General features: G+C 43.3%; 2 protein-coding genes across 6 annotated transcripts; both read right to left on the reverse strand.

The window, feature by feature from the left end:
- Positions 1-59: 59 nt before the first annotated feature.
- On the reverse strand, positions 60-16,144 carry ATXN3 (ataxin 3; the record flags this gene model as incomplete). Of its 2 annotated transcripts, none has more annotated exons than XM_084270542.1 (11): positions 16,047-16,144; positions 12,381-12,545; positions 12,082-12,126; positions 10,791-10,876; positions 10,309-10,375; positions 7,938-8,025; positions 7,554-7,686; positions 6,369-6,544; positions 5,855-5,969; positions 797-885; positions 60-154 (listed from the first exon to the last, which is right to left on the reverse strand). In XM_084270542.1, exons 1-11 carry the CDS (start codon positions 16,068-16,070, stop codon positions 60-62), a joined length of 1,083 nt encoding a protein of 360 aa, XP_084126668.1. In that variant the 5' UTR covers positions 16,071-16,144. The 2 variants fall into 2 exon arrangements, with proteins under 2 accessions (XP_084126668.1, XP_084126667.1); XM_084270541.1 differs by having other exon boundaries at positions 60-178.
- Positions 16,145-17,034: 890 nt separating this feature from the next.
- NDUFB1 (NADH:ubiquinone oxidoreductase subunit B1) lies at positions 17,035-19,953 on the reverse strand. 4 transcript variants are annotated; one of them, XM_084270485.1, is made up of 3 exons: positions 19,798-19,953; positions 18,858-19,002; positions 17,035-17,396 (listed from the first exon to the last, which is right to left on the reverse strand). In XM_084270485.1, the coding sequence occupies exons 2-3, from the start codon at positions 18,995-18,997 to the stop codon at positions 17,360-17,362; spliced, it is 177 nt and encodes a 58-aa protein (XP_084126611.1). In that variant the 5' UTR covers positions 18,998-19,002; positions 19,798-19,953; the 3' UTR covers positions 17,035-17,359. The 4 variants fall into 4 exon arrangements, with proteins under 4 accessions (XP_084126611.1, XP_084126613.1, XP_084126612.1 ...); XM_084270487.1 differs by having other exon boundaries at positions 18,858-18,999; positions 19,798-19,869; XM_084270486.1 differs by having other exon boundaries at positions 19,695-19,801.
- Between the last annotated feature and the right edge of the window lie 397 nt (positions 19,954-20,350).

A 20,350-nucleotide genomic window follows, 5' to 3' on the forward strand; every position in this document is an offset into this window, starting at 1 on the left:
TAATGGAGACATAGTGTTTTGACAGTAAAAGGGAAAAGAAAAAAAAAAAAGAGGTTATGTCATTTGTCCCCTTCCATATTCAAGTGGTTTCTAACAGATTCCAGAGACATATTCATGGCTGCTTGAAGCATGTCTTCTTCACTCATATCACCTCCTAAAGAAAAGGAATGCACACAGGTTGTAATAAATGCACAGAGCTAGTTCTCAACTGCAGTTAAATGCTTTCTTTGTTTTGTCCACACCCACCTGTTTCCACCCAAAACTCAATTGGGTTTGTTAAAATCATTGAGCATTCTGCATTTAGCTTTCCATCCACAATGGTCAGTTTGGAACAAGCAATATACATTCATTTTGGATCAGCAATACTTCATAGTGGTATGGCCTATATACCTGCATTCTACTGAAAACTGGTTCCAGTAATTTTGTCAGGTATTACTCCAGGTTTAGTACACTATCATACAACTTTAAATGCATTTAGGAAACAAATTGTTCTCACAATCCCATGAAAGATTAAAGTTTGTAATGCTGAAGCCAAACAAAACAAAAAGGGAAAAAAGAACTCAAATGGTCTAACAGTAATACTCTTCACTCAAACAGAACATTGATATTCAAAGCAGAACAGGCTTTTCAAGAAAGTGATCCTTTGTTTCACTGCCAGAAAGACAGAGACACATCCTGAATATCTATTGGAGTGAGGAAGCAGACAGACATAGGAAGTTAGGAAACAGAGCCAAAGACAAAGGTGAAAGCGAAAAATACTTCAGTGTTGGGAAGAAGTAGAAAAAAACCCCAATACCTGGGTCAGTCTCTGGAGGGCTTGAGCTTAGACTTGGCTTATCATACAGGTTTGGGGTCTGATCTTGCTGCTGTAGCTGTTGCTGCTGTCTGAAAGCATTGTAAGTTTATAAGAGAGTAAGATTAGTCTCAGTATGATATTTATCATCAAGTCTGTTCAATTGTAAGGAGGGCCAAGAGCGAGAATTAGAAGCTGTTCACTACAATACCACCCTGCACCTAAAATAAAATCTCTTCAACTGTTTCGCCCTGCTAAGTTTCACACACCTGTCTTCCCAAAAATTGCATTGCTACATGATTTTTCCCAGAATTGACATGTTTTGCATTCTCATCCCTTCATGCAAAGTCTAACTCCTCCAATCCATAGCATTTCCCTCGGTCTTTGTTTCCTCCATCCCCAAGAGACAGAGATAAGGAAAACTGTAATACCCTACCTATGTCTTAAGAAGGTACTCCAGCAGCATAAAATATCATCTAGAACGCTGTCATGTGATGCAGATTACAGTCATCGTATCTGCCACGTCTTAGAGAAAGACGACTATTCTCCAGGAAGTTGATTACAGAAATTTACAGAATCACAAGGTTGGAAAAGACCTTTGAAGATCATCAAGTCCAACCATTCCCATCCTAAGCTAAACCATACCCCTAAGTACCTCATCTACCCTTTTTATTAAACACATCCAGGGAAGGTGACTCAACCCCCTCCCTGGGCAGCCTGGTCCAGCCCTGACAACTCTTTCAGTAATTTTTTTTTTTTCTAATGTCCAATCTAACCCTGCCCTGGCACAGCTTCATGCCATTGCCCCTTGTTCTATCTTCTGTCACCTGGCTGAAGAGACCATCGCCCTCCTCTTTGCACCCTCAGGTAGTTGTAGGCAGTGATAAGGTCTCTCCTCAGCCTCCTCTTCTCCAGGCTGAACACCCCCAGCTCCCTCAGCCGCTCCTCAGAGGATTTGCCCTCCAGCCCCTTCACCAGCCTGGTTGCCCTTCTCTGGAATTGCTTGAGGACACTGGAGGTGTGGCCTCACCAATGCCCAGTACAAGGGCACAATTACCTCCCCAGACCTACTGGCCACACTGGTTTTGATACAAGCCAGGATGCCATTGGCCTTCTTGGCCGCCTGGAAACACTGCTGACTCATACTCAGCCTGCAGCCACCCAACACTCCCAGGTCCTTCTCTGCCTGACAGCTCTCCAGCCAGTCTCCCCCAAGCCTGTAGCGCTGCATGGGGTTGTTATGTCCCATGTGCAGCACTCTGCACTTGGCCATGTTAAACTTCATCCCGTTGGTCTCAGCCCATTGGTCCAGTCTGTTCAGATCCCTCTGAAGAGCTTCCCTGCCCTCAGGCAGTTCAACACTTCCTCCCACTTTAGTGTCATCTGCAAACTTACTGAGGGAGCATTCAATTCCTTCATCCAGGTCATTGATAAAGATGTTGAACAAGGCTGGACCCAGGACTGAGCCCTGGGGGACGCCACTCGTGACCGGCCTCCAGCTGGATTTGGTTCCATTCACCACCACCCTTTGGGCCCGGCCATCCAGCCAGTTTTTAACCCAGTTGAGGGTCCACCTGTCAAGGCCAGTGGCAGCCAGTTTCTAAGTCAGAATGCTGTGAAAAACCGTGTCAAAGGCTTTACTGAAGTCCAGGTACACCACATCCACAGCCTTCCCCTTGTCCATTAAGCAGGTCACCTTGTCATAGAAGGTGATCAGGTTAGTTTGACAGGATCTACCTTTTGTAAACCCATGTTGGCTAGGCCTGATCCCCTGGCCATCACGCAGGTGCTGCATGACAGCTCCCAAGATGACCCTCTCCATGATCTTCCCCAGGACTGAGGTCAGACTGACAGGCCTGGAGTTCCCCAGATCCTCCTTCCGGCCCTTCTTATATATGGGTGTCACATCTGCCAGCCTCCAGTCGTGTGGAACTTCCCCAGTCTGCCAGGATTGCTGGTAGATGATGGAAAGGAATTTGGCAAGCACATCTGCCAGCTCTCTCAGCACCCTTGGGTGGATCCCATCTGGCCCTACTGACTTGTGGGTGTCTAACATGACAAGTAGGTTGCTAATCATTTCCTCCTGAGCCATGGGAGCTTTGTTATTATTCCCCTCCCTGTCAGCCAGTTCCTGAGGATGAGTACTCAGGGAATAACCATCTTTACTATTAAAGACTGAGGTAAAGAAGGAATTAAGGACCTCAGCCTTGTCCTCATCCCTTTTCACTAATGTTCCCCCTGCGTCCAGTAAGGGCTGGAGATTCTCCCTGACCCTCGTCTTACTGTTAATGTACCTATAGAAGGACTTTTTATTATCTTCTACAGAACTGGTCAGTCTGAGTTCCAGTTCAGATTTAGCCCTTCTGCCTTTCTCCCTACATGATCCCACTAAATTCCTATAGTCATCCCAAGACACCTGCCCCTTCTTCCAAAGCTCATATTTTTTCCTCTTTTGCCAAAGATCTTCCTGGATCTCCCTACTCAGCCAAGCTGGCTTCCTTCCTCAAGGACTCCTCTTCCAACAGACTGGGACAGCCTGTTCTTGTGCTGCCAAGATTTCCTTCTTTAGGAGCATCCAACCCCTCTCAGGCTCCTTTGCCCTCAAGGGCTGCCTCCCGTGGAATCTTACCAAGCAGCTTTCTGAACATTCCAAAGTCAGCCCTACATAAGTCTAAGGTGGCTGTTTTGCTGTCTCCCTTCCTTACTTCTCCCACTACTAAGAATTCTATCAGTTCATGATCGCTGTGCCCCAGGTGTCCTTGAACCTTCACATCCCCCACTAGGCCTTCTCTGTTTACAAACAAGTCCAGCAGGGCACCTTCCCTGGTTGGTTCACTCACCAGCTGGGTCAGGAAGTTGTCTTCCAAACACTCCAGGAACCTGCTAGACTGCTTCCTCCCTGCTGTGTTGTACCTCCAGGAGACATCCGATAAGTTGAAGTCCTCAGTAAGGACAAGAGCTGGTGATCATGAGACTTCTCCCAGTTGTTTAAAAAGCAACTCATCAGCTTCGTCCTGGTCAGGTGGTCTATAGTAGACTCCCATCACTATATCTCCCTGATTTCGTGCACATCTGATTTTTACCCAGAGACACTCAACCCTGTCATCACCATACTCCAGCTCCAGGCTGTCAAAGCATTTTCTGCCATACAGGGCTACCCCACCTCCTCTCCTACCCGGCCTGTCACACCTGTATAGTTTATAACCAGCCATTGCAGCACTCCAGTCATGTGAATTACCCCACCACATTTCTGTGATGGCAATCACACCATAGTCTCCTTGACTTACAAGGCCTTCAAATTCCTCCTGTTTGTTGCCCATGCTGCGTGCATTGGTGTAGAAGCACTTCAGCTGTCTATTGATCTTGTTACACTCCTACGGGAAGCCTTGCTTCTCAAGTGACAGCTGGTTGAGTTACCTAGTCCATCAGTAGTAATTACATCTCTACTCTGTACTAGCTCACTATTCCCCTGTTTTACTAGGGTGGCTGACCAGAGGTCATTGCCAACACACCATCCCTCAGTAACTCGACCAGGCTTTTTTCCCTCTAGCCTGGCCCTGTCCCCCTCCCCCTTCTCATCTAGTTTAAAGCTCTATTAATGAGCTCTGCCAGCTTCTTTGAAGGTCTTCTTCTGCCCCTTGGGGATAAGTGCTCACCATCCCTAGAAAGCAAGGCTGGTGATGCTCAAGTCAGCCCATTGTCAAAGAACCCAAAGTTCTCTTTCTCATACCACGTTCTGAGCCAGGTATTAGTTTCCTGGCTCTTCTCATTCCATCAATAGAATGAAATACAAGTATTTAAATGAAATCCTGTAAAATGTGCATGTTTTCTCATTCACAAGACTGATGTTGCATTACTGACAGATCCCCTCTTGTTTACAGGTGCCCTGGTTTTGGCTAGGATAGTGTTAATTTCTTTTCTAGCAGGGGATGGGAATCAGGATGAGAGCAGTGTTAATAACACCCTGATGTTTCTAGTTGTTGCCAAGCAATCAAGGAATTTTCAGTTATTCATATTTCCCCACAAAGAGGGAGGGGCCACAGCCAGGACAGGTGACACAGGGGGCAATGGCCAGCCCCTTTTCAGTGGTCTGTGGAGACAGGACAAGGGGCCATGGCCTCAAGTTGGAGCACAGGGAATTCCCCACCAATCCGGGGAAGAACTTCTTCCTGGTGAGGGTGAGGGAGCCCTGGGACAGGCTGCCCAGGGGGTGTGGAGTGTCCTTCTCTGGAGAGATTCCAGACCTGTCTGGATACCTACCTGTGCGACCTGTCTTAAGGAACCTGCTTGGGCAGGGGGGTTGGACTCGATCTCTTAAGGAACAGGCTGCCCAGAGAGGGGGTGGATGCCCCGTCCCTGGAGGTGTTCAAGGCCAGTTTGGCTGGGGCCCTGGGCAACCTTGTGTAGCTCCAGGCCTGGAGGTTGGTGTCCCTGCCTGTTGCAGGGGGTTGGAGGCCTGTGATCCTTGGGGTCCCTTCCAACCCATGCCATTCTATGATTCTATGACCCTTCCAACCCCTACAATTCTGTGAACTGGCCAAAGCGGGTATTCTATGCCAATTACATCACACTCAGCATAAAAGGGAGTCTGGTGAGGGGAAGAGCAGGCAGCTGCAGGACATGCAGTTTTGGGGACAGTCTGGTTTTGGGACAGCTCTGAGCTGTTCATGCAGTTCAGTCAGAAACTACATACTGTATCACCAGTTTCATATATTTTGCTATAAAGCCTGTTAGTATTATTATATCTATCTCTCTGCTATCCCAGTAAACTAGCCTTATCCCAACCCACAAGGTTTTGATTCCTTGGGTTTTCTTCTCCTTCCCTTTCCCCCCCTCCCTCAACACTCCCTTCCCTCTTAAAGAACAAGCAGCTGCATGGTGCTCAGCTCTCAGCTAGGTCTCTTTTCTACCTAGGAACCACATGAGAATAGCAATACTCTGTCATTGTTAGTAAAGCATGTTAAAAGTTAAGCTGGACCTCAGTCAGAAACTCATCCACACCCCAAAAGCACTGAAAAATGACATGTACTTCCACATGCAGTTTTCTATTGACTACTTTACTTTTCGAAATAGGCTTGTCTTCTCCTTCGCAGTTCTTCTGAAGAAAGGGAGTCAGCCTGACTGGTGTGAGGAACATTCTGTGGCAAGGAGTCCAAGAACTCACTTTGACGACTACCTAAAACCAGAACATACCAGATCCTACTAATTACAGTGAAATAAAATTAGTAACTGAAACCTCGTTTAAGAAAACATCTTCAAACTTGTTGGAGAAACAAGCACCAAGGTCTAATTTCACTTGATATTATCACTTCTCACCTTGGGACTGTTTCACTTCCCTCCTGCCACCCTTCACCAATTTGTTCTTGCTTCCCCATGATCATTGCAAACACGAAAGCCACAACTTCTCAAAAAGCAGAAAGGAAATAGCTACAGGAAATTCTGGATTGTCCTTCCATGTCTCAAAAGCAGCCTTTGCAGAGCCTGACACACGCTGGAAAAAGCATGTGACTGAAGATTTCAGTAGCTGCTACGTAAGCAACACGACCACTGCTAAAAGAAATTCAGATGAGCACACCTTGCATGCTGAGTTGGATGGCTCTGCGAAGATCAGCTTCTTCATCTTCCATATCAATTTCCTGCCTACTTAGCGCCAGGGCTCTCTGAAAATTCTCTTCATCTTCATCTAACATGCCTGTTCCGTCAAAAGGATGGTTCACTTCTATTGCTTGGTCCATATCACTTCTGGGGAGCCTATGAAATGGATACGTTTATGGCAGAATTCAGACAGAAATGATATTCACTTCGACTGTGAGATTTAAATTAAATGCTTTCTGCTTGTTCAGCTTCACTTTAACCTTTGAGAAAACATTTCTATTGTTAAAATCTGTTATATAAACAAATCTTTTCATTTCTACATGAAAAAACACAAAAAGAACTACAAGCAGAGCTGTAAAAAGGAAAGTAATGCAACTTGAAACCCACACAGGTTGACAACAATCTGTTCAACAGGAAAACTTCAAAAACAGTAAGGCCATGTGTTATTTGGACCTACTGCTACTTCAACAGTTACACCAGCAGAAAATAGTGCATGTGGTCTCCCCCTTAGGAAGCTTTGATAACCATGCTAAAGCAACAGATCCTCTGTAAGCTATACACACTTTGCAACTTCCTGCCAAGTATTTTTTTTAAATTTGAATTTACATTGGCAGTTTTTACCTTTACAAAATGGAAGAAATAATGAGTTAATTCCTCTGAATTACCTTTTTATCAATATGCAATTTATTCACTACAGAAGTTATTGCAGAAGTAGTACTTTGCATGCTTTCAAGGATGTTTTATATCAGCAGTATGCATCATAACAGAGCAGCACCACAATGTCTACAGTGAAACTATTCCAAAGGGGAATGCTGTATGTTTTACGTGATGTGGAACTCTGACATGTTTCTTATTCATTTTACTTACAAGAGCATGCATAAGCCAGTCTGAATTATAGACTGATTCCCATTAATCACAGTTTGGTAAGAACTGCTAGCCAGTTTTACTGTAATTAGAATAATATCATAACTGGGAGGTTTAAAATCTGCACTATGCAATACTGGGAATTATCAAAAGGAAATATCAAATCATTATTAGTTTCTGCCCACTTAAAAATATGCTATTTGTATTCTACCAACGTGCTTTTACTTCTAATTATGTCTTAGAAGGGTTGTCTCCACATAGGCACTGAACATTATTAAAACAAAATCTCCATTTACCTTACCTCTGATCTCTTGACTGTGCTGTCTCTTCTCCAATCAGTTTTGGTCGTTGCATCTGCTGTACCCGAATCATCTGCAATAGCTGATCAGCTTCACAGTCTGGCAAGTCACCTTTTACTACAAATATGGAATAACCTGAGAAAAATAAATCATAAGTCTCCAGCATTAAGGTGCATGCATATGCACTCTAAAATGTACATTATACTGAACACAACAATGTGCAATTTATTACAATGTAAGGCTCTACCTTTCATTATAAGGGCTTGGGTTATTTCACTATTTCAATCATAAAACTACAGGTAGTTAACTGAATATATAACTTCTAATAAATAATGATTATTACCTACTTTAATTAATGAGATTTAACATCTGCAAGTTACTATTACCTTCCTGTTGTAATTGAGCCAAGAAAAGTGCAAGATATGTATCTGATATTAGTTCTGGACCCATCAAGAGAGAGTTCAAGTTAAACCACTGTAATTAAGAAAAAAAAGGTTTGAGAGAACAAATTAGCATAAAGATTACTTGGTAATCCATTTCTGTACATTGTGGTCATTTTCTACGATGGAATATCCGAATAATCTAATAAATCATCAAATTAAAAGCCTCCTGAAGCACAATATCTACACTCTTAAAGGTTATCCTTCAAATACTCTTTGGCTAACAGAAGATTTGAAGCCAGACAACTACTGGCATGCTGTCTCCCACTACTAAACACTGGTACTAGACAAACAGATTAAAACAGATAAAATATAACGGAAGAATAATTACTTTAGACATCATTCTAAAAATTCTGCTTAATTCTAGCTTTAAATCTGTTCAGAGACTAATGAAGAAATCCTTCCTAAATTAATGCTGTATCCTAAGAAATTAAAAAAATACACAGAATAGACGTAGATTTTTTTCTATTAAGTACTTGCATTAAATATGCTGCCTTTAATAACTGGTGATGCTGAAGGCTACTGTTTACTTGTAAGATAATTTATAAATTTAAAAATTTTAAAAAATTAACTCAAATTTAACATGCTGATAGTACAGCATAATATTACTATAGGGAACATTTGAGATAAATATACACAGATCATTTCTAGCTCCCTGACAACAGCTAGCCATTTATAACAGTTCTTCCAGACACAGACAACAAGATATTCTACCTTTGAAACCCTATATATATTGCCATCAATCCAAAGAAACTTTTTTCATACCATATATGTTCAATATTACCCAATTTTACCCAGGAAGCACCATTTCAGATAGTTGGATGAGAATTCTCTCTCTATTCTCACAGAAGTGCATTTACTTCCCTAAACTTCCATACACAGAGTCACACAGTCGCGGTCAGGCCCGTACCGTAATTCACCTGGAATACAGGTGACTGCCTACCATTCTGTCATTCAGTCAACTTCTCAAAAACACCCTTTGCCACTAGGAAAGGGTAAGTCAACCAACAGTGTAGGAGTAGGGAATAAGTCATCATGTGAACCAATAATATTGACACATTGCAAACCTCTAAAAGGGAATACAGAGGAGGAAGGTTTGGTAAACTAATTTTGCTTTAACTGTAACATAAGAGAAGCAGGTTAAATTCAAGTCAAACTATCATGTCTATCTTTTCTCACTTCTCTCTAGATAACAGACACTTAGTATTGTTTTTGTGTGACTGCAAGTCACACGTACAAGCAAGAAACAGACACACACCCACACCCACCCCTTTAAATATTTTGGACTAGAATGCTATTTCACAAACTTCCACACAACGTGGCTCTATAGAGAATGCAGAACCTTCCTGTACTCTTTCAAGAGACCATTCAGCCTTTTCTATATCAAATATATAAAAATTGCCTGCAAACATTAGCCATACTTTCAAACTAAAGCAGAACAGCAGAGCTTAGTTTGTTTACTCACAGGGAAACGTTTTGGGTTTTAATCTGGATGACCACATAGGTAGCCACCACTTGCAAAATGAGCCAAATGCATAAAGAGGCCACTACTGTACAATCTAAAAGGTTATTGCATCAACATTTTCTATAACAAAAAAACCCTGAAAAAAGCCAAACACCAAATCAGGTTATGTTGTATGAAAGTTGTTGCATTATGATCCAGAACAATGATTGGCTACCAGGATAAAACACTGCATTGGTGTTACATGGAAATGCCTTGAGTTGTCATATACATACCATATAAATGTATATGACCATCCTTTACCTTTAACAACTGTTCCCTGTTTATAATACAGCTGTTCCAAAAAGTTGTCTAAAATAGTACTAAGGTATGGGAAAGTAGAATCTTCCCCCAATCTTTTCCTGATGAATACTCTTAAATATAAGCAAACATAAATACATTTCAAATATGAGCTTTTTCTTATACCTACTGTCCAATTAAACAAGCAAAATGATTTTTACAATGTAAATTTAGTCCATTAAAATCAGTTTGCATTCTATAGGGATCTTAATCCTTGTCTAGGACTCCCTCTTCCCTCATGTAAAATATTTCTGCTATTTTCAATGCAGAAAAGAATAAGACTCTACCAGAGCTGCAGGTTCACTGGGGAACTGATCCTGTGGTCCTTCCCCAAGCTAACATTCCCAAAAAGCCGCTTGGCATTTTTTTAATCTAACAAACATTTGGGTCTTTTTGCTATGAGATAGCAAGCAAATTGCAGCAGAAGCTGGCAGAAGGCGAAGACATGGTCTACTCGCAACCACTTTTCCACCCCCATTGTGAAGTCAATTTCCAAATAAAAAAAGACAGTGTCACCTGTTTTCCTAACTTTCGAACTGTAAACCAGTGTTCCTTATAATTACAAATAAATGATTTTTCATTTCTGTAAAAAGAAAAACAAAAGGTACAGATAAAATTAAATACTCTAGTATTGGAGTGTGCATTAATGTTTAAGTTCTTTTTTACCACTAATTTAAACATATAATAAAAAGCCCATAATAAAACCATTAATGTTACAGAGTACCCACACAGCTTTTAAAGTATTTGGGAAGTTGTCAACATTAATGAAATCTCCATATAGCTGTGATGCCACAGATACTGAGATATCATGAGGGCACAGAGGACAGATGCTCGTATACGCCCGCAGGAGCAAAAAGTTAAGGACAGAGGCTAATAAAAACACCAGAAATCAACAGAGCTTGAAAGAGTCATTTAAAAGAAAGTTTTAAACCATAAATTAAAAGTATTATTTCTCTATAAAATGCAAGTAGCTTGCTAAGATAAAAAAAACATCTTACATAGGGTCGATCCCAAGCCTCTGATACTCTGGGCTGTTGAAGAGGATTAGTTCTAAACCCCAAACTTTCAAGGCATTGCTTATAACCTGTCAAAAAATAGCAGTTTTCATTAGTCAAACCAGTCAAATCTAAATTAAGCAATGTAACCATATTAGCTGTCATAAGCAGTTACCCTGTTTTCATAAATCATTTCATTTTGAAACATTGCTAGGAAGCCTTGGAATCATACTACTCAAAATACAACTGTCAGAATCTACATGCAAGACACATACTATATCTAAGAGGAAGTAACAAAACTAGTATTTAGCTGGTGTGTTAATTAGCTTGTTCCCAAAAACAAAGCTCTAACTTCATACTTCACCTCTCACCAACACTTTGTAAGTTGTCATCTCTCTGCTATCACCGTACTGATCCGCGCTGCCTCCCCTCCCAAATATAATGTCATCCTTCCCCACAGTAACTATCAGAAATCTCTGCATTACAACAGGATCAGTTAGATACTGTAAAAGAGTTTATGATAATGCAGCTCTTTAAAGCTAGCTGAAATAATGCTGTAAGACATTTCAAATGAACAACACATCTTCCTTACAGCTTCCTTTCAGCTACGCAGCAAGTGAGCAAAGCAATGACAATACAAAAAAGTAGAACGTGATGAAGCACTTTCCCCCCCCAGTTTCAATATTGAAGCAGCACAATGAAGAATACAGGAAATGCCAAAATGCTAATGTTTTTTCACTGAACCGACAAAACAGCCCTGGCATGCCAGAAGGAAGAGCGGCTCTCGAGGGTTTCTGGAACACAATCACCTCTGAAAGCTCAGGAGGCAACCATAGGTACAAAGCATCGCCTACAGCTCAGTGTTCAATGCCTTTTTTGGTTGTTGTGCTGGTTTAACTATATTACTTTTCCATTATGGTACTTAAAAAAGAAAGAAAAACTCCAGCTCTGAAGTGCCTAGAGTGTGTTATTTCCCCCTGTAGTCTATGGGAGCTGAAGTTTGCACTTCAAGTGTCCGTAAAAAACAACTGCAAAATCCAGCTTGTTGTCAAACAGGTGTCATGTCACAGTTCAGGAGTGCATACTGGTACTGTTCATTCAAGGGCCCACAAACTGAGGAACCGCAAGTCACAGCTTTTAATGGAAAACACTCTGAAGATTTAGAAGGCCAGCACTTAATCCCATTAAGCCTATAAACTGGGAACTAGATGAAAAAGCTCAATGCCATTTAAATTATATGAGAGAACACACATTGCTTAAGCAAAACATTCTGTCAGTACAGGACCGTGCTTACTTGAATTGAGAAGAATCCACTGTCATCCATGTTTACAGAAGGCTGCTGCTCAGCATGAGGTTGGGAGGAAGAAAAGGGAAAAGTTGTGTAAGTGTAAAAAGGTCAGACACAACTCAGTTTTGTATAACAGCACATACTTAAAGCAACAAATAAATACCTCCTAGTCTGTAAGGCTTGTTATAAATTTAAGTTTTAGCACTAAGAAATTAACCTTCTCTAGCTACACAAGAGTAGCAGGTTTGTGCTACACAGTATCAGATCTCAGGCAAACACCAAGCAACATCAAATTAAGATTTTACCTGCAAAAACGTTCTATATTCTTCACTGGACACTCCTCCCTCTGCCATTCTCATTCTTTCTTCCTCATCCAACTGCTGTGCAATAGAGGATAACTCAACGGGACTAAAATACTCCCCTTGTAACAAATTATTCAGACAGTGCTGAGCACACAGTGAGCCTTCTTGCTAACATGGGAAGAGAGAAAATACCAAAGACAACAACAACAAAAGTCACGTTAATGTTTTACTCTGTAAAATTACTATCATTTCAGTCAGGCAAACTTCCTGCCCTCCCTACTCACCCAGATCACCACATATTCTTTGGATACTGCAAGCTATAGCATACAACCCTCCCAAAAATTTGGTGAGGAAAAAAAGCCAACAACATGCCTACTACTTGGTTTCATTTGAGGAAATTAATTTCATATAAAAAACACTGGGTTTTAAAAACAGTGTTTTTAAAAACAGCAATCGCTTGACTGAATCACACAGGGACTCTGCAGCCATCAGGACAACGGATTCCATCCTCTTCAAATCACTACCACTTGAGAAAGAAATGGTTTATACCTCTACTACCCAGTAAGAAATGTATTCTGCAAGAGATGCTCTCATTCTTAAGCTTTTCTTCCCTGTCAGGTGTGGCTGTCAGCAATCTGCTCCCCACACTTGGCTAAAGAAAAGCAGACCATCAGGAGATATTTAGAACTATTCATCTACAGAATTTATTTCCTTAATTTCAGTTACTCACCCAGTTCTGGTTATAACCAATTCATTTATTGCTAAGAAAGTTATTCAAAGCTGAAGGGGCAAGAAAGCTCATTTGCTACGTGAAATTTATGTAGAAGAACCAGTAAAAAATGCTAATACTACTGGTTCTAAAATCTAAATTATGATCTGATAAGGAAAAAAGAGTCAGCATACTAAACAAAAAAAGCATTTTTTGATAAACCATTTACATGCTAAACACTTCAGACCCTCCTTTACATATCCAGCACATTGGAGACAATAAAATTGTAATATAACACTTCCAGACAGGCAGCCCAAACTACAAATGAGATAATTGGAAGTATCAGTCAAGATTCTGGAGAGCAAATTAAAAATATTTCATCTGAATGAATGCCTGTCAGGCTCTACCCTTTTCACAAGTGTGGATAAAATACTTTGTTAAAAAAATAAATAAATTAGTTTCCCATGAAAACCAGCTTTTCTTTACAAATAACTAAACAAGTGCAATACAAGATGGACATCTGTTTTAAAATCTCACTTTTATCTTCTGTTTTAATCACTCTTTTTTTTTTTATCTACATTAAGAACTCAAATGTGCATGCACTCTATTAAAACAACCAACCTAAAACCCCTCAACAAAAATAAAGCCCACCCCTCCCTCCCACCAAACCCACAGAATCCAAGAAGACAAGAGCATGCCTTGGAGGAATATTCTTGAGACTTCTATGAAATCCTCACACAAATCACATGCACAAATCTCCCATAATCTGCAAGAGAGACAAGAACCTCAAAAATTCCCTTAACCCCAGATTTCAGAATCTTCCCAGGGCTTCATCACTTGATTTGTCTCAAGCTATTTAAGTTAGACTGGCTGAACAGAATTCCAACAGAGTCCAGAAGTCTCTTCCAGCTCATGTCCTTTGCATAGGAAGAAACTCAAGATTAAACACCAGCTCCTGTTTCTTACAGACCACATCCCTACTATGGTCACATGATAAAAACATAAAAAAAAAGAACCTTCTCAAGAATAATATGACATACTCTGGTTTCTCCACAAGAATTATATGAGGCTGATTTAGACACAAAGAGAAATTAAAATACCTTTGAAAATTACTTGTATTACAGGCTTAAAAACTTAGCACCACTAAAGGAACCTTTCCATACTTGTACGGTTTTGTTTTTAACAAACACTGATTTTCACATGCAAAATCTGTACATTTTAAGTGCAAAACACAAACTAAAACTGATCTTACAGTTTTTAACAGGCATTAACTTCTTTTTTGGTGCTGCAAATACTGAATCTCTATATAATCTGAGATCCCTGTTACTGAGATCTATCCCAGTACAAACTGCTGCCCTGCTTTCAGTCTTTTCAACCACTTCTACCTTATGAAAGGACCAGTTTATAAGTTAAGGGCTCCTTAAGACCTACCCTTAAGTCCTACTTTCTTCAACTCTCTGTTAAAAATGCTACACTTTAGGTCTTTGTTTTGTTAAGCTTCCTTTTAAATATCATGTTCTCCATGCCTTTTTATTGGAACATCTGAGGTGTGCAGATTCAGGTGGGGGTTATGTGTGTACATTCAGCACTTTGAACGCTTTGAAAGGAACCGAGACAGTACACTTGGTGGAGAAGGGGAATATCCCTTAATGTTGAGTTAAATTTTCCCTAGAATAATAATATAAAAATGTTTGGGACTCCCAACTAAAACATCAGGTGCAACTTTGTAACTAACTTACCAAGAAATGGAACATCTCATATCTGAAACATATCCAAACTGTACCCACCCTCAAAACCTGTAGCAACCACAAGTTATGATCAGCTCATAACTTTGACTATCTTATGCTCTGCCACTTCATTTTCAGCAGCAAATTGCTTCAACATAATAGAAGCTGTAATTTCATTAGGTGTGAGGCTAGACCAGATAAGAGAAAGGGACACTTGTTTTGAACTAAATTTTAAGTCAAGACTGGAACTCAAGGTCACTGTGACCATAATGGCTGAAAACCACCACTCATCCTCTGAGCAGCAGTTGTTTAACACCCCAATACTGGCCAAAACCTAGCTTGAAAGAACACTCCTCAGGATCTATGGATTTCAAAACTGCAATTTTGGTTTCTAGCAAGTTATACAGCTACCTTGTTTTATTTGCTAAGTAAAACCTTTGTGCACAAAAACAGCATATAAAAATAACATGTCTTAGCACAATAAAGGCTCAGAAACATCAACAAGGTATTATAATTGAACAGCATTAAGACATAATGAGCTCATCTTTGGGGAGCTGGCTAAATCACAGCAGCTCACAGAAACATCCACACTCCAAAGCAGGAAACAGCATTCAGCACACAGCAGCACAGCACACCAATCAGGGCTTCCTTAACAGCTCTCCCTTTCCCTGCCTCTCACACAGCCCCAACCAAGCCAGGCTAGCCAGAGACATGGGAGAGCACGAAAACAGCCCCGCCTGAACTGCTCAGCTGCAAACTGGCTGCTCAGTCACACGAGCTCCCCTCGAGAAGCAGAAGCAGCTGCCCCATACTCGCGGCCTGTTTCTAGAGGCCGCAGAGCAGCCTCCGCGCGAGAGAAAGCGCTCAGACTCACCCCCAACCCTCCTCCATCTCCACTAACAATTCCTTTCCCCGCTGAACCGAGCTGGGCCGGCCGACAAGCACCGGCGGCACCATGTGAGAAGGCCTCAGTGCTCCCCCGCGCCAGAGGAAACCGAGCCGCCGGGAAGATGCCGGGGGAAGGCAGCGCCGCCCGGCCGGGCACAGGCCAAGCGCACCCCGCTGGGACCGGGAACTGCCCCGGAGGCGGCGCCGGGACGGCAGGCTCGGCCACCGCCCCGAGCAGCTCCCCAGGGAAAGCACTCCGGGCCCGGACGACCAGCCGACAACCAGCAGACAGCGGCCAGGAAGCCCACACAAGACACGAACCCCTCCCCTCAGCCCACCGCTCACCCGCTCGTGGAAGATCGACTCCATGTTTATTGTCAACGGCCAGAAGCCTCCGCCTCACGTGACCCCCCAGCCAATCAAACCTCCTTTTACTCGCCGACCCGCTGCAGCCAATCCGCTCGGGCGCCTCCCGGCCGAGACGCGCGCAAAGGCTGGCGGTCACCGCGGCGCACCCTGCCGGAGGGAGGCCGCGGGGCTGCACGGCCGCCAGCTGCTGCCCGCCGGGAGCGGCCCCCTCAGTGCGGGGCGGCAGGAGGCCGCGCCCTCGCCGTCACCCGACGCGGAACGCCCCGGACTTCCTGTTCCCTCGGACGGCCCCGCTGCCTTACCTCACCGCGTTTAGCCAACGCCCGGCAGCGCCAGCTCGCTTCTGGTTCCCGCCGGCTGTCCGACCCTTCCGCCCTCCGGGTTCACCTACCGTGGCGCCCCCAGCCGCAGTACCCCACCCGTGGCCTGTCCAAACTGGGCTAAGGAGGGAATCAGAACAAGAAATTCATGGAATCGCAGGGGTTGGAAGGGACCTCGAGAGCTCATCGGGTCCAACACCCCTGCCAAAGCAGCTCCCCAGCTCATATTGCACAGGTCAGTGTCCAGACGGGGCTGGAATCTCTCCAGAGAAGGAGACTCCACACCCCCTGGGCAGCCTGTCCCAGGGCTCCCTCACTGGGGAAAAGTTCTTCCCCATGTTGCTGTGGAATTCCCTGTGCTCCAACTTGCAGCCATTGCCCCTTGTCCTGTCCCCACAGACACTGAAAAGGGGCTGCCCATTTCCCCCTGCATCCCATACTTAAGATATTTATAAACATTAATAAGGTCCCCCCTCAGTCTTCTCTCCAGGCTGAACAGTCCCAGCTCACTCAGCCTTTCCTCATTCTTCAGGTACAATTAAAATACCCCAAAGAACTGCCAACAACTGTCAGGGTCTATGTTAAGTACTCCTCCAGCTAACCTAGGAACTAGCTTTCATACACATACGAACTTCACACCGTACTGATCAATAACCACAAATTATTTTTGCATAGTTTTTCTTTATTACATAATTCTTCCTCCCCCACTGCAGAGTATCACTTCTGGGGACAAAAACTTGTCAACACTTGTGAACTAATGGAATTCCCGGACACATTAGTCATGTAATTAAATCATCTTCCAAAAAAGTTAAGATTGAGAATTAAACTCACACCGATGAACTGTGTGTGTGTCCTTTATATATGTAGCCTTACATATTCTTTCAAGATAAAAACCTCAATACTATTCTTTCAGCATGTGAGATAAGATGATAAATCAAATGCAAATATTTTCCACTTCAGAAGCAGCCTTTATTTCCATGTAGTTTCCTCACCAGGCTTCAATTCTCTGTGGAAAGAAAGAGACTAAAATTAGGATCATTTCTGTAGATTAATTCCTAATAAAGTAATTATTCTGCAATACCTTAATTGTGAGAAGTGTAAATTTAACTTTCACTAATCCTTGTCATTTAAAAATCTCTCAGTACTGAGCTTCAATGGACTGAGTCCTCTTAACTCCCAGGCACTTCAATGGAAGCACAAACCACTACCCTCTTAAGAAGTTAACTGACTTCTTACACAATGGGATCAAACCAGAAAAATTCTACTTCTTTAAGTAAAAAAAAAAAAATCTTTAGTGGGAAGAGAACGAGGTGTGAGAGCTGAGGGGATTTTTGCAATACTCTGAAATACCAGCTCAACGTTGCCAGCAGCTGCAGTAGAAATATTGCTCATGTAACAGTGGGGTGGATTATGTCATAAACTTACTTTCTTACTCAGAACTAATCTAGGTGACACCAGATTAAAAAAAAAGAAATCCACCTGCAAATTGATAGTAACATTCCTCCTGTTAGTTTATGCTGCTCAGCATGATTTCCCTCCCCTGTTGTTTCATTAACCGTACGGTCCAAAGCAGAACTAGGAGACCTGATCCAGAAGAGGCAATCCCTTAGCTAAACTCTCCCTCAGACAGATGTCAGCTGCCAGCAAACCCAAACTGAACCACATATATAATCACATCCTTCAGCAGTTGCCAACACAAAACATTTATAAATGTTAATTTTTCAAAACTTGGTTATTATTTTTAAATGACACAAATTTAGAGAAGTATTTACTTTCAGTTACTAAAATTATGCAATAGTTTTAAAGACATGGAGAAGAAAATTCATACCTACAGAAAATCCTACCCTAATACATTATTTATTTTTTACATTAAGGTACACTTTACAGCTCTCCTCCTCCCATTAACACACATCTAACATTGTTTTGGTATGTACACTCTTTCACATATTTTACCCTGGCCTGATTTATAAATCTCCCCAAAACCATACCAGAGGTTTTCCTGAAAAGTACATTTTCTAGAAAAGTTTGAAATTGTTTCTTTTACTTCAGTCCTTCAAGATTCCATTTTACTAGTAGCACTGAACATTTGTTTTGAAAACAACAGTGCTCAGCACTAACAATTCTTGTATAGTTAAGACTAGGTTAATGTATGGTTGTAAATTGTCATTCTTACTCAGCTATTCTGTACGGGCAGTTTAAGGGAAACAAATGGTTAAGTTTTATTTAAAAGGATGATCCTTATGGGTCCCTTCCAAGTCAGTATATTCTATGGCTCTATGAAATTTTCAGACAGCATTTAGTGACCTAAACCCCTTTCTGAAAGCTTACTGCAACTTTTAGAGCTTTCTTCCCTTTAATATTTTAACAGCATCACTCATTTTTTTTTCCATAATGGAGTCTCAAAAAAACTAAAGGAGCACTTTGCAAAGGAACTTAAAATATATTTAAAAGGCATCATAAAGCAGACCTTCTATATAACAAGCTCTTGTTTCTGAAGGCTGACAGCTTTTCATCATTCCTTCTGTCCAAATAGCATCCGATCACAAATCCTAATGGAACAAGGAGCTGAACCCAGTGATCACGCACAGCTTGGACAAAATTCACCATGACTGCTAGAGAGAAAAGCATAACAAATCAGACTTAATCATAAACCTGTACACAGAAACTGCTGCATACCTGGTACCTGTAATCTCACTTTCTAGTACACTACAACAGTGCAATAAACACAGTGGCAATCAAACGCTTCCTTCAAGACACGTGCCAACCTCAAATCCATACACAGGTTTCTGTGAAATAATCCGAACTCCTGGCCCTGGGAAATAGGATTTTTCTCCTAAAATGGGCAAGAAATAATTGAACATCTCTTTGAAGACACCCCTGATGAAATATTCTAGAATAATTTGCCCATTAAAATAATTCTAACGGTACACAAGTTGGCTGTTCTGTATAACACTATAAAGGCGTTTGTAACCTGTAGATGAACGCTTTGTTATCTGAAACGGGACTGCGCGATAAGCCGTGCAGAGAATTCACAGGTAAGGATGAAAGGTCATTCCTAAAATCCAGCAAAGCCTCTTCCAACGTCCCGAACCTTCGCCAGCGTCTGGCTGGAAGTCATACGAGACACCCAGGAGCCGCAGAGCTGCCCGCTCAGAACCACACGCCGTGTACTGCGGACCGACACAAACCGCCCGCGACCCCCACCGCCCCCTGCACGCCCGTGCTCGCTGGGGCAAGAGCGCCGTCAAGGCCCGTGACTGAAGGGCGCTCCCGCCCAGTCCCCCCCCCGGCCCCGTGATCCAACCGGAGGGATCGGTGACAGGGCGAGGCGCTCTCGGGGAAAGGTGAGGCCGGTACCGAACGCCCTCCCGGCTACTCCCGCCCCCAACGCGGCCCTCAGCCGTTACCGGTGTCGCTGCCGGCAGGCCCTGCGCAACGGCCGCTCCAAGGGCGACGGGCGGAGCAAGCAGGCCCGGAGAGCCCATCAGGCGCACGGGGAGAGGGGGAGAAGGCCCCTCCGCCTCGCGGTGGTGCCGTCCGTTACCCTTCCACCTTCGCTCCTCCTTCTCCCCGCCTCCCGCAAGATGGCGGAGGGTGCTGCGCGGGGTGGAGGCGGTGGGCGCGCGTCCCGGGGGGCGTGAGGGAGGCCGGTGTGCGGGCGGCCCGTGAGGCAGGTAGCGGCGGCGGCTCGGGGGCAGCGCCGCGGGCCAGCGCCAGCGCTCCCCTCTGAACGACCCTCTCCTCACCGCGGGGAGCCGAGCTCGGCCCAGTGCCGAGGCGTGAAGCGCTCGCCGAGCTCGCCCTTCTCTTCCTCTTCTTCCTTCTTCTCCTCTTCCTCGCGGGACTGGAGTAGGCAAAGGGTTCTGTCCTTTAACGCCGGGCCCGGCCGGCGGAGCTCACGCCGTCAGTGCCAGGCCTCTTTCCCGGTGGCGGGCCCGGCCGGCAGGGCCGGGAGGCGCT

The sequence above is a fragment of the Gallinula chloropus genome (assembly GCF_964237585.1).
Source record: "Gallinula chloropus genome assembly, chromosome: 14".
Classification (NCBI taxonomy): Eukaryota; Metazoa; Chordata; class Aves; order Gruiformes; family Rallidae; genus Gallinula; species Gallinula chloropus.

What these genes read in the sequence shown, in the direction of transcription:
- NDUFB1 (XM_084270485.1), bottom strand. Translation starts at nt 18,997, where the DNA reads ATGGTGAATTTTGTCCAAGCTGTGCGTGATCACTGGGTTCAGCTCCTT. An exon ending in AAGAGCTTGTTATATAGAAG is followed by an intron (nt 17,397 to 18,857) that starts GTCTGCTTTATG and finishes TTCTTTCCACAG; the next exon opens with AGAATTGAAGCCTGGTGAGG.